This window comes from Rattus rattus, chromosome 2 (assembly GCF_011064425.1).
Source record: "Rattus rattus isolate New Zealand chromosome 2, Rrattus_CSIRO_v1, whole genome shotgun sequence".
Taxonomy (NCBI): Eukaryota; Metazoa; Chordata; class Mammalia; order Rodentia; family Muridae; genus Rattus; species Rattus rattus.
The window spans coordinates 36,494,632-36,508,870 of NC_046155.1; the positions used below are offsets into that span (position 1 = coordinate 36,494,632).

The 14,239-nt window shown below is 43.8% G+C and overlaps 1 protein-coding gene across 1 annotated transcript in view; it reads left to right on the forward strand.

Annotated features, from left to right (window-relative positions):
- Ide (insulin degrading enzyme) overlaps positions 1-14,239 on the forward strand; it is a 116,937-nt gene that overhangs the window by 64,353 nt on the left and 38,345 nt on the right. The window contains 6 exon segments of the mRNA XM_032891853.1: positions 579-661; positions 4,747-4,891; positions 8,336-8,446; positions 9,276-9,400; positions 10,680-10,770; positions 11,552-11,663. Of these exon segments, the coding sequence (XP_032747744.1) occupies positions 579-661; positions 4,747-4,891; positions 8,336-8,446; positions 9,276-9,400; positions 10,680-10,770; positions 11,552-11,663 (667 nt within the window).

The following is a 14,239-nucleotide window of genomic DNA, read 5'->3' on the forward strand; positions in this document are numbered from 1 at the left end:
TTTTTGTTAGTTAGGCACACTAGGTGACGAGAGCCAGACTATACAAGGGTATGAATTCCAGCTAGCGAGGGTTGTGGATCACCGTAGAGCAGTGTTCTCACCCTTCTGATGCTGCATCCCTTTGTTATAGTTGGTGACCCCAACCGTAAATTACTTCATTTCTACTTCATAACTTTAATATTGCTGCTGTTATGAATCATAATATAAACTTCTGATGTCTGACACCCCACACACAAAGGGCTCACAACCCATAGGTTGAGCATAGAGAACTGCTGCCCTAGAGTCTGGCTGACACACTGATCCGAAAGGGCTCCCAGTGTCCAGAAAGATGATGTCAGAGCAGTTGGTACTCTTGTCTCCCATCTGTCTCCCCCACCATGCTCATCTCCCTATCCAAGGGGAGGAGGGCTGACTGCTCAGTCACAGAGCTGTCAGTCTTCTCCCTGCTCTGCTCGCTGGGTTGTGGGGTAGCAACCTGCAGAACAATGTGCTTTGCCCCTCAACTCGAAGAGTGCTTTGGGCGGACACTTTTATGGAATGTATCTCTGTCTTCCTAACCAAACTTTTCTCTGTCCCAGGATACAGCCATGAGTAAGCTGTGGTTCAAACAAGATGATAAATTTTTCTTGCCGAAAGCTTGTCTCAACTTTGAATTTTTCAGGTATGTAATTGAATCTAGCCAAACAACTTTTAAAAAAATCAAGTTATATTTTTGTTGAGTTTTCTGTTCTTAAGCATCTATATCTTGAAATAATGAGAATTAAATTTCTCCTAGCCAAGAAAAGGCTGCAAAGAATTGCTGAGAACCAAGGTTCCTTCTTCCTTGCATTAATGAGTATAAATAATACCCTTTAACTAAAGCGATTCATGCTACCTCTTAGTAGGAGAGGCTTCTTAGCCGGCAGAACCTGGGAATCTGAAGGAGTTAATAGATTTATCCAGAGGCTTCATTAAGGAGAGAAGAACAATTGGAATGTTTTCTTGGTTCATTTTTTTTTTTTCAATTTCTGAAACTTGCCAGAGATGTGCCTGTGTGCATATGTGTATGTGTGTGTTTGTGTGTGTGCCCAGGAATGTTTACAAGTGTAGTAAATAAACACGTGTATATGTATGTAAAAACACGAGTGCGTTTATACACAGAGGGTAAAGAGGGAGAGAGGGTTTCCTCGTGTGATGATGTTTGCCTTTTAGAGAGGTCCATGTACAGAGCCTTCTAACAATTACAAAATTGAACTTGGAGAAGAATCTTCAAGCTGTCAGAGGAGCGAAGCCCAGAGAGCACCTTGACTCTAACCTCACTTAACTTACCCACCTGACTATAACCTCACTTAACTTACCCACCTGACTATAACCTCACTTAACTTACCCACCTGACTATAACCTCACTTAACTTACCCACCTGACTATTACCTCACTTAACTTACCCACCTGACTATAACCTCACTTAACTTACCCACCTGAGTGCTCACATTCCCTGTCTTCGGAGTGTGTACATTTCATGGTCAAATGTCAGTGGTTTTAAACTGCTAGATTTTAGAATACTTTCAAGTAATATAAGCGGACACACAGGCAGGCTGTTCTCCTGCCTTACCCCTAGTGTTGGGGTTACAGACAGACACTACCACACTGGGCTCATGCTGTAATGTTATATTTCTAAATTTCAGTGCTCTTTAAAAAATGGATTTATCATGTAACAATGTTCAATATGATAAAAAACTTCTTTGAGTTTCCCATTGTTCAAATGTCAAGACATGAATTAAGGAGATAACTTTAAATGTATTGGAAAGGAAAATATCCGAATATGGAGTTAATCATTTTCACAAGTAAATATGCTAAGATTATAGACACCTATATATATGCATACGCTCCATACAATTAGATGTACATGTTTTCTAGTCTATTTATAATTTCTTGGGTAGTGGGAGTGAATTCTCTGTTTGCCTGGTTGGTTTGGTGTTTTTAAAAATGTCCTTATTTATTTCTGTGGATGTGTATATGTCTGTATAGCATATACATGTGCATGTAGGTACTTGGAGCCCAGAGAGGTGCTGGATCCTCTGGACCTGCAGTTATGTGTGATTGTGAGCATCTGGCATGGCTATGGGAGCTGGACTTGGGTCCTCTGGAGAGCAGCAGGCCTTCCTAGCCTCACCTGCCCCTTGGGTTTGGCTTTCTGAGACAAAATCTCACCCTAGCCAGACTGACCCGGAACTCAGCATGAAGTCCCCATAGTGGTCTCAGATTCAAGCTGACCCTCCTGCCTTAGGCTCCTGAGTGCTAAGGTTCCAGGGGTGAGCTGCCACACCCATCACGGGGTAGCTTAATATTCTAAGCTGCTTGTCTCCATTTCCCCCTTGGTTGCTGTGACTGAAATACGTAATTTCCTCACAATACCTTTTGAGAAACTCTGTATCATTTTTCCTCTGATCCGCTCAGCACATTTCTGAAACTGAAAATGTCTGCTTCACACAGACTTACCTCCCTCCCTGAACTATTTTATCCTAGAGAATCACTGTTGATCTTATCATACATACATTTGAGTAGAGATTGTAAGTAGCCCGTGGTGATGCAAGCCTTTAATGCCAGCACTCGGGAGTCAGAGGCAGGTGGATCTCGGAGTTCGAGGCCCACCTGGTCTAGAAATCAAGTTCTAGGATATCTGGGGCTACACAGAGAAACCCTGTCTTCAAAAACTCAAAAAAAAAAAGGAAAAAATTGCACCTTTGTTGTGTGTGCCCTTCTGCCTTTTGAGAAATAGGGTTAATTCTGTATATTCAAGTCACAGTTTTTTATACCCTATGAACCAGATGTATCTGTCTAGTATCTGATTACACTGTATTTGAGCCAGGATTTACATATTCCAGTGGAATCATAAAAGTTAAGTTTTAGGCCTACTCCAGTGCCCTAGCACACAGTTGTATGACCTGGTATTCTAGGACACTTGTAATTCTCTTCTCAGCTTGAGTCATATGACACTGAAGCTCTGATCTCGGTGCTCCTCCACCTGACAGCTCTAGTTGCCAAAGAGAGGACTTTGGCATGGTCTTACTTGTTTTGATGGGCACTAGTGTGCTCTGTCTCTGTCTCTGTCTCTGTCTCTCTGTGTGTGTGTGTGTGTGTGTGTGTGTGTGTGTGTGTGTGTGTGTGTGTGTGTGTGTGTGTGTGTGTCTGTGTCTCTGTCTGTGTCTCTGTCTCTGTCCCTGTCCCTGTCTCTGTGTCTGTATGTATGAACAACACCTTAAGTTTAGAGCAGCCCAATGCCTAAAGAAGATTTGTCATTGCCTACAACACTGTAAGAAAATTCAACCAAGATCAGAGAGATGGCTCAGCAGGTACAGATGTTGGCCCAAGAGTGACAAACTGAGTTCAGTCCCTGGAACACACATGGGAGGAGAAAACCAACTACCACAAGCTGACCTATGAATGTTATCTTTGTGTCATGTAATAGATGATATATATGTGATGCATATATATATATATATATATATATATATATATATATATATAAAGAATTAATGGCCACATCCATTAAATTTTTCTCTTTGGTTTTACCTTTGTAAGTCCTAAGCATTTTTCTGGTGTCTGCTTTATTATTAGATTGGATAAAGCAGTTGGCTTTCCTCCCCACGTGGAGTGTAGTGTAGTGCAGTGTAGTAACGTTCTGGAAATAGAATGAAGCACATTCCTTGGCTCTGGAGCAGTAGTCAGGAAAGCCCTCCTGTCTGCCTGCCAGATCTCCCGAAGGCTTGCCCCCGGCTTGCTTTAGGGACAGGCCCAGCTGGCGCTGCCATCACCGTGGCCTGATTAACTATTATCTAATGGAGTAATTTTTGTTCCCTGTCCATCATTATTCACTACTTTTGTTACAACCCTGTCGCCGCCTGGTATAGCAGACTTAAGCCTATTGCTGGTTTCTCCCAGTTAACTCCCAACCCTGAGTACTCAGGGATTTGGCCTCAGTCACTCCCTACTTGCTCTTGGGGTCTAGAGAGGAGCACGGTAGAGCGTGTGGCATGGCAAATGTTGTTGAATCCATGGCTCTTCCGTTGGTGCTGACAAAGGTAAGCAGTGTTATTTAGTCAACTAAGTGGGTTGCTTAACTTTTGTGTGAATCCCAAGCTCTGCTGCTGCCACCCCAGGCACCCGGGGAAGCAGCTTCCGTCTGAGAGATGGAGGTTGGCGCCTGCTTCCATTCCGCCGTTGTTTCTTTCTCCTCTTTTCATATGCTCTCATCTAAATATTCTCCTGTTGTGTTTTTTCTAACTCTATCTGCAGTTATATGATGAACTTTTTAATATTACAGTTGTGTTCTGACTTTATTGGTTAGGGATAAGCTAATACTTCTGCAGTTCTCTTAAGCCTTTCTCTTTAAGGCCACACAGTTAGCCCGCACAGGTTTCCCAGTCCTATAATTCTGTACTCCAAGAGAGCACGTGCAGAGGCTGGGTCACCCCGGCCCGTCGTCATGCCTCTCCCGGCAGCTGCCTCTCTTCTAACTTGTCAGTCCTACATCACTTGAGACCACTTCACTGACACGAGTGCACACACGTAGATATTTCTCACCTCCTCTCTCTTAACCCTTTTTCTCCTTGTGACCAAAAAAAAAAAAAAAAAAAACCAGATTCCAGAATTCAGCCGTGTCCTTGGAAATGATATAAACTATTACTGAGTTTCTTCCCCGTCGCAAAGGCTGCAGCACAGTGGGAAGTAATAAACCAGCTCTCTCATGTCGACGCTTCCTTCCAGCCCGTTTGCTTATGTGGACCCCTTGCACTGTAACATGGCCTATTTGTACCTTGAGCTCCTCAAAGACTCACTCAACGAGTATGCATATGCAGCAGAGCTAGCAGGCCTGAGCTATGACCTCCAAAACACCATCTATGGGATGTATGTAAGTACCCATGCCTGAGAGCCTTCCACTCTGCAGCAGCTTATATCGATTTGATGGAAGCATTTTAAATTGTGGGTATGAGTTTAATTTCTTTTTTAAAATATCTTTATTGCTTATATTTTCTCTTCATTTAATTTTTAAGTTAGCTTTTCTTCTAACATTCAACTGTGTACCATTCATAGTATGCAGAGTTTCCTTGATTCTTTTTTTTTAAACATCTTTCATTGGAATGTCATATTTTCCTCGTCAATCAAAACTGTGCCTGATCTAGGTTTAGCTCTCACCCATTCTGTATCTGAAATCTTGAGCTTCAGAAAAACAGAATGGAGTCCTCTCTGTAACACCTGAGGCTGGCCTACCCTCTTCCTTAGAGTCAGATCGCGAGGCTGCATATCCATACTCTTCCGTCATGTCTCTCTGTTGTCATGCCACGCCCGAGGTATCAAAGCATCTCTTCTGTTTCTCTTTCTGTTAGTCGCTACATTTATGCTGATCCTCTGCATTGCACCATGACATACCTGTTTATCAGGTTATTGAAGGATGATTTAAAAGAGTATACATATGCAGCACGCCTGTCAGGTTTGAGCTATGCCATTGCCTCAGGGATGAATGCAATACTTGTAAGTAAACGCAGACCGGAGAAAGGGCAGCACACTGGTGACGCTTTCGGTAGCGCTTGGGAGGACTGTTAACGTCTGCATCTCTCACAGGAAGGCTGATGGTTTTCTTCCTTGCATCTTTTAAATGACTGAAGGATTCAAAATAGTATTAGCCTACTAATAAACGGTTGGGAAAACTCAGTGCATCTTGCGCACATGTATCTGTGCTACATGTATGTGCATGTTTTGTTTGAGATGTTAACTATACTAATCTTAAGAGCATGCTTTTCTTCCCATGTATTTGAGTCCTTTTCACCTTAGAAGTAAAAGTTATTTGTTATTATTGTGGTGCTTGAATTTTGCTAATACCTCAGCATCTTTTGTTTATGTGGATAGTAACAGAAAGGTCCCGTGTTCAGATCCACTTGGCAGTTTACTTTGTGGCATGTTTCATTAACTGTTTTACATGTGTTATACATACGTCCTACCCTTGATAATATCTCAGTTCCGAAATAACATCCACCTAATGGCACCTGTTCATCCCTCTGGGCCTGGGGAGCACATGTTCAGTAAGACTGACATGAGAGCATGTCCCAAAGCTTACACAACGTTCTAAGAGTGCATTTGTTTTCCACTTGTGTCCTTTATCTTTTTATCAGAATTATTTTTCAGGTAGCTGTTGTTTTACGTGTAAGAATAGCTTTGGTCTAACCATTCTCAGATTCCACAGGTTAAGACTCAAAGATCAAAATCACAGCAGGCTTTCTGTGGCCTGGGACCTTGGCTCCAGCTGCTGTTCCTGCCTGTCAGGAACCTCGCAGGGTAGTGCTCCTCGCAGGGTAGTTCTCGCTCCTCCCAGGGTAGTGCTGCTCACAGGGTAGTTCTCTCTCCTCCCAGGGTAGTGCTGCTCACAGGGTAGTTCTCTCTCCTCCCAGGGTAGTGCTCCTCGCAGGGGCAGTTCTCTCTCCTCCCAGGGTAGTGCTGCTCAGGGTGTTCTCTCTCCTCCCAGGGTAGTGCTGCTCACAGGGTAGTTCTCTCTCCTCCCAGGGTAGTGCTCCTCGCAGGGTAGTTCTCTCTCCTCCCAGGATAGTGCTCCTCGCACGGTAGTTCTCTCTCCTCCCAGGGTAGTGCTGCTCACAGGGTAGTTCTCTCTCCTCCTCCCAGGGTAGTGCTCCTCGCAGGGTAGTTCTCTCTCCTCCCAGGGTAGTGCTGCTCACAGGGTAGTTCTCTCTCCTCCCAGGGTAGTGCTCCTCGCAGGGTAGTTCTCTCTCCTCCCAGGGTAGTGCTGCTCACAGGGTAGTTCTCTCTCCTCCCAGGGTAGTGCTGCTCGCAGGGTAGTTCTCTCTCCTCCCAGGGTAGTGCTCCTCGCAGGGTAGTTCTCTCTCCTCCCAGGGTAGTGCTCCTCGCAGGGTAGTTCTCTCTCCTCCCAGGGTAGTGCTGCTCGCAGGGTAGTTCTCTCTCCTCCCAGGGTAGTGCTCCTCGCAGGGTAGTTCTCGCTCCTCCCAGGGTAGTGCTGCTCACAGGGTAGTTCTCTCTCCTCCCAGGGTAGTGCTGCTCTCACAGGGTAGTTCTCTCTCCTCCCAGGGTAGTGCTCCTCGCAGGGTAGTTCTCTCTCCTCCCAGGGTAGTGCTCCTCGGGTAGTGCTCCTCGCAGGGTAGTTCTCTCTCCTCCCAGGGTAGTGCTCCTCGCAGGGTAGTTCTCTCTCCTCCCAGGGTAGTGCTCCTCGCAGGGTAGTTCTCTCTCCTCCCAGGGTAGTGCTCCTCGCAGGGTAGTTCTCTCTCCTCCCAGGGTAGTGCTCCTCGCAGGGTAGTTCTCTCTCCTCCCAGGGTAGTGCTGCTCGCAGGGTAGTTCTCTCTCCTCCCAGGGTAGTGCTCCTTGCAGGGTAGTTCTCTCTCCTCGAAGCGTATCCTGTGTTGCTCCAGGTGCTGCACATGGAGATGAATCACAGCCTTTCCTCTTCCGTGCTTTCGGGATGTGAGGTCGAGGCTGTTAAAGTAAATGGTTGTCAGGCGAAATCCTCCTAGGATATACAGTATATTTCCCCTACAAGTTTATATGCCGTTGGCATTTTAGAGCATCAGCAGAACTCATAAAATAAGCAGGTAGTCAGGATTGTGGTTCCTTGTTGGATAACACAGAATGACGGCAGCATTAGGCTATGGAATAAAATTAGGGCTGCCTGATATTTCCAAAGATGATGATGGTTTATTCCCTTAGGGGAGGCAGGAAGTTGAGATGGGGTCTTGCTGTGCGACTAGCCTGGAACTGGCTGAGTAAGCCAGACTGGCTTCAGACATGGAGCTGCCTCGCCTCCCAGTTACTTCCAGTCAGAGCTGGTTATTTAAATATTTCTAAACAGTTTTGGAATGTGTCCAGTAACTGTCTAGGTAACAGTCTCTTGGGATTTTTGCCTCTTTACTATATCCATAAAAGTATTAGCTAAACTCTTTATTAAACAGTCTTTCTTAAGACAAAATTTAAGGCTTTGAGTGTTGCTCCATGGTGAAACATACTTAGCATGGCCCTGGAGTTCAGTCTTCAATAGCAAAAAAGAGACAAAACTTAAAATGCATCTGTAATTAAGTTTGGTAGTGTGCGAACACGAATGTTCCGATACGGTAGGTGCCACTATAGTTAGGCATATGGGGCGTTTACCTACTGTCGACTTTATTTGGGAAAAGATGTGATTTCAAATGGAGATGATTAATGTTAAATTATTGAGTTCCTTGTTTTATTTTCTACTTAATATACTAGTATTAGGATTTTTTCAAGGTGTTTTTAAAAATCAGACTTAAGATGAAGCCATCTTAAGAGTTTTTTTTAATACCTTGACCTCTTTCCATAGCTCTCAGTGAAAGGTTACAATGACAAACAGCCAATTTTGCTAAAGAAGATCACCGAGAAAATGGCTACTTTTGAGATTGATAAAAAAAGATTTGAAATTATCAAAGAGGCGGTAAGTCCGATACTTTTATAATTTCCATTGGTATAGTTATAATGCCATATTTTTAAAAAGTAATTTATTTTTATTTCATGTGCATTTGTGTTTTGCCTGCATATATGTCTGTATGAGGGTATTAGATCCCTGAACTGGAGTTACAGACAGTTGTGAGTGTCCATGTCGGTGCTGGGGATTAAACCCTGGTCCTTGGGAAAAGCAGGCAGTGTTGTTAACCACTGAGCTATCTCTCTGGTCCCCATATTGTCATATTATAGACATTAGCAATAATGGAGAAGAGGATAAAAAAAGCATTCCTGTTCCTGGTGCATTTATGCCACGTCGTCTTTGCTAAATCCTGTATTCTACTCAGAAAGCCGAACCCACTAGTTGTATACCTGACTGTCAGCTTCAAAACATACTATAGCTGCAGTTTAGGCTCTGAGGGAAACTCCAGAGAGAGACTTTTTATAGTTTTTATCCCGACCTTCATCTCAGACAGAGGACTGCCTACTGGAAGAATTTTCGGTTGAGCATCCAGTAGCTACTACCCATGTTACTTGCTTATGGAGGCTTTGATGATTGTAGACTGGGGACTACTTTCTGAGGCGTGCAGGATGTCCCATAGCGAAGGTAGATGTAGGTTAGAGGTAAAGATGTGGCCTGGGCAATAAAACACATGTCATTTAGTTTAAGACCTAGAGAAGGGTAGGTGTTATTCTTAACCGTATAGAGGAGGAAGGAGCCTGCATTCCATTTAGCCATCACTTACATAAAAGGAGTTGGCTTGTCGCTGATTTTCTGAGTCGACTTTGAAGGTTAATGACCCTGTGTTTCCCCTCCCTAGTACATGCGATCTCTTAATAATTTCCGGGCTGAGCAGCCTCACCAGCACGCCATGTACTACCTCCGTCTGCTGATGACTGAAGTGGCCTGGACCAAAGATGAGTTAAAAGAAGCCCTCGATGGTGAGTCTCTCCTACTTAACTCTCCACCCTGATTCTAGTCATTCCATTGTCAGTGTGCTCCAGCGACATTTACCAACTGTTTACACACCCAGCCCTGCCTGTACAGTAAGCAGCAGTCAGTGGGAAGGATTTCTGCATCAGGGGCCCTGCAGGGTAGAGAAGCACAAGTAGAAAGATCACTTCGATGGAGATGGAGCAGGTGAGCGTTAGAGAAGGGATTCCCAAGGCAGCACAGTGAAGTGGACCACGTTCCAGTTTCGCAGTAACTTATACACCAGTGACTGTAAAAAGACCTTAGACTTAAATAAGACTCCGGGTACGTGTGTATGTATAACCTTTAAAATTAAGACAGGTGCACATGCTTTTAGATTGAAAGATAATATCTGTAAATTGCCTGACTTATCATAGGTGTTTAATTAATAAACTTAATTAGTTCCTAAAGAAGGACCAATACATGGGAAAGGAATGGGAGAAGTAGGAAAATTACTTTCGGGCTACAGTAATAACAATTGCCACAGGCAGTGCCCACCTACAGATGCTAAAATTAGAAAGTACATTTATAATGAAAACACCGGCAGACACCACCTTAGCCAAGCAGTTTGTGGTAACATATCCTGTGTACACATTTGATGCACATGCCTCCCTAGTGCATCTCCCTGCTAGTACATACATGTAATATGACCTTGAGAAGATCCTAGATAAATAAAGGAGTTCTGAGGAATTTGTCTCCAGTGAGAGGCAGTAAGGGTGTGGGACAGGTAATTGCAATATAGGAGCATAGATTAGATCCTGGACAGAGAAAGGACATTAGTGTAAAAATGAAATCCAAGACCAAGATTGATAGGAGACACCTTATAGTTCGTGGACAACCTGGTCTACTTAGCAAGTTCTAGGCCAGCCAGGGCTACACAGTGAAAAAAAAAAAACCAAAAAATCTTTTAAAAATCCAAATAAGGCCTGTACTCTGGTTCACAGTGTGTATCAGCCGGGAATGCAGCTGAGTGGTAGGGTGCTTGCCTAGTGTGTACAAGGCCTTGGGTTTGATCTGTAGAACCTTGAACAAAACAGTGCCTATCAGTATTGATTGCTCAGGTTTTGGTAACCATATTAAGGTTATTGAAAGATGATAATATTAGACAAAACTGGGTGAAGGGTATAAGGGAACACTAGTAATTTTGCAAGTCTTCTATGTCTGAAATTATTTCAGATGTAAAGCTTAGTTTGTTTTTACCTTTTTTTTTTTTTTTTTTTTGCCAATCCTCCTATTTCTTACTCTTTTTCAGATGTGACCTCTCCCGCCTTAAGGCCTTCATACCTCAGCTGCTGTCCCGGCTGCACATTGAAGCCCTTCTCCATGGCAACATAACAAAGCAGGTGCGAGGTGGTGTTTTAGCAGGCTTCTCTGGATTGCCACAGAAATTACTTCCTCTATTCTGTGTCAGAATTGCCTCAGCTTTCTCTGTGGAAATCTATCCTAGAGTTAGGATAGTTAACTAAGGCTGTCTCTGCTGCTGTTGCCTGACCTACACCGTCAGAGAAGAAAAATGGAACTGATTGTCCCTAGTGTAGGCTCACAGACTGCAGAATCAGGACCTCATTCAAGCCCCTCGACACTGCATACTGGATATGTAATCTTATGAAAATGTGTTTTCTCTGCTCCCCAAATCACAAGCCTAGTTCACAGCATACAAAAAACACTACAACATTTCCATGACAGTCTGCCTCAAGGGCCCGGACTGTCACTCGGTATTCGCCTCAAACAATATGGCCAAGGTCAGACGCTTGCCCGTGGTAGCTTAGTTCTCGCTACACTTACGTTCATCTTCTCTGTTCTGCATCCGTGGTCAAGGTCACCGATGTGAGCTAACTGTTCCTTCCCGCACCTTTCCGCCTGTAGAAAGGCCTTTTACTCCTCTATCAGGACTGTGTGGAAGGTTGCTTGGATGTCTGTTTCTTTTCACCACCACCATATTAGTTTACAAACTCAGTTTTAATCCATTTGAATAGGATTAAATGAATTTAACATTTAAAATGTTTTTATGATCATATATTTTTGTTATTGTAATGGGCTATCCAGTATGCTGTTTTGATTTTCACACAGACAGGATGTGCTTGTGTTTTTTTTATAACACACTATGGTATTTCCTTCCTCCAGGCTGCCTTAGGAGTTATGCAGATGGTAGAAGACACCCTTATTGAGCATGCTCACACCAAACCTCTCCTTCCAAGTCAGCTAGTCCGGTACAGAGAAGTTCAGCTCCCCGACCGTAAGTTGAAATGAGCTGTATAATAATGTGGTATATTACAATGAATTGAATATGCTTGGAAATAACATATAGTTTCATGTTGGAGATCTACAGGAAGCCTCATTTATAGAAATATGATTGATTACAAGTAGGTGGTTTTGCCAGAAAGTTCCTTGGTTGGTGAGCCATGTACATGAAATTAAAGGCAGGCAGTAATTTTGAGGAGATTGACATTGAATTGACTAGTACTTGCATATAGAGGAGTCAGAGACTAAAACTCTCATGCAGCTAATGAGATATGAACTGTGAGACCTGGAGGGTGCTCAGTGGGTGAGGTCATGCATGCACTGTTCCTGGAGAGGACATGACTTCTGTTTCCAGCATCCATGTTGGGGACTTAAAACCACCTTTAACTCACTCCAGCTACAGGGCATCTGATGCCCTGTATCCTCCATAGGTACCTGATTTCTCGAGCACAGATACACATAAAATGCGCATGCGGCATGCATACACACGTCATACACAACATGCCCGAAGGGCATAGTCGGCACCCCATTAATCCTAGCACTTGAGAGGCAGAGTCAATTGATCACCTGAGTTCAAGGGAAGGCTGGCCTACATAGTAGCTTGCAGGCTAATCAGGGATACACAGTGAGAATTTTGTCTAAACGAACAAAAGAAAGCTGGGCTAGAGTTGTGGTTTAACTGGTAAGGGCTCACCTACAACAGAATAGAGGTGATCATGGTACATGTTTATATTCTCAGTCTTGGAGGTGGAGGCAGGAAGATGAGATACCACGATAATGAGTTAGAAGCTAGCCTGGAATATGTGACTGTCTCACAAATGCAGATAACAACATATTCCTTATGTTTTTTATAAGGAGCCAGCATAAGGAAAAACTTTTATATGTTGAGATTTATAATATTAGATCATAGTTATATTGACATAGCTTCTTTTGATGCAGAAACTCAATGAGCATGGTTTCAGTGTGCAAAATATAGTGGGGACATAGTAGATAGAATGAGGGCATTGACACTTCAGGCCACTTGTCACTGTTGTTGTTCCCTGTGCATTCAGTGCCTATGTCCCCTTTCCTGTGTTACAGGGCCTTTGTCTATGCTCTGTTCTCTCCCCTGGCCTGTCAGACAGCTATGACAAAATACCCAGTATAAGAGGTGGGAAGCAATTAATTTTGAGTCACAGTTTTGAAAGTTTCAGGTCATGGGTATTTCACTGTTTGCTCTTGTACTTATTATTTTTAAAGATTTATTTATTTTACGATATGAGTACACTGTAGCTATCTTCAGACACACCAGAAGAGGGCATCAGATCTCATTACAGATGGTTGTAATGGGATTTGGTTGCTGGGAATTGAACTCAGGACCTCTGGAAGAGCAGTCAGTGCTCTTAACCACTGAGCCATCTCTCCAGCACCGCTCTTGTACTTATAACAAAGTAGTATATAAGAGCATATGGTGAAGGAGTCCCTCACCACAAGACAGCCTAGCAGTAAAGAGAAGGGGTGTGGCCAGGGTCCCAGTGTCCCTCTCAAGCAGATGTTCCCAAAGACTTCCTTCCACCGGGTCCCACTTGTACTAAAGCTTTTGCCACCTTCTGATAGTGCCCAAGGCTGGGGACCAAGCTCTGTAGGGATAGGGATGTGGCTCAGTGGTAGAGCATTTGTCCAGAATGTGCAAGGCCCCAATTTAATCCCCGAGACTTGGCCCAGGCTGTAACACCCTCTGAATTTTTCTGATATCCTCAGCTGGAATAACTACTTGTGAGTTTTTCTGAAACATCAGAGCTCTCAGCACTTTGGCTCTTGGAGGATTAAAGGGCATCACTGTTTTATGAGATTACGCACTCCTTTAAAGGCAGGGGGCTTGCTTTAAGTGGCTACTAAAGCAACCCAGCTATGTTATTACTTCACGCCACCTCTGTGGAACACAGCTGGTTGTGCTGTTATGCATGGCGGTCATCACGAAGCAGATAAAGGTTATCCGTGCTGCTTCTAGCCTGTTCCTCAGCCACTGCAGAGAGAGGAAGAGGAGGATCTGCTGACCAAGAACCATCCCTTTGGGCTGAGCATGCAGCTCTGAGGTGGAACCTGTTTAAAGGCAGTCGGGGTGTGTGTGTGTGTGTGTGCGTGTGTGTGTGCATTCATTACTGGGTTCAAGCTTCAAACCAAAAGGAAGAAGCACCTGCAGCATTTACCTTCATGTGAAGGGAGCCAGTCTGGAAAGAGAACGTCAAAGTGAAGTTTTCATGCCTCTTCCTTCTTTCCCTCTCTTAGGACCCTGCCTTTTTGCTTCCTGATTGTTCCGTCAAATTGTCACAACCTCAGAAATAGCACAGCTTACATTCCCAGTCTCAAAATGAAGGTGTTAGAAAATTACTGATGTAGCCAGCTGATCAGATGTGGATGCCTTCACTTGATTCTCTATTGGAAGGCATTTACAGCTGAACAGCTAAGTCTTATGCACTGTGAAGGAGAAAATATTTTGTGGGATATGTGTGAAAAACTAGAAGATGAAAGTGTAAGGAAAGAAAACTTGTCTGTGGAGCGGGCAGACACAGTGTGGTTGAGCATGCATGT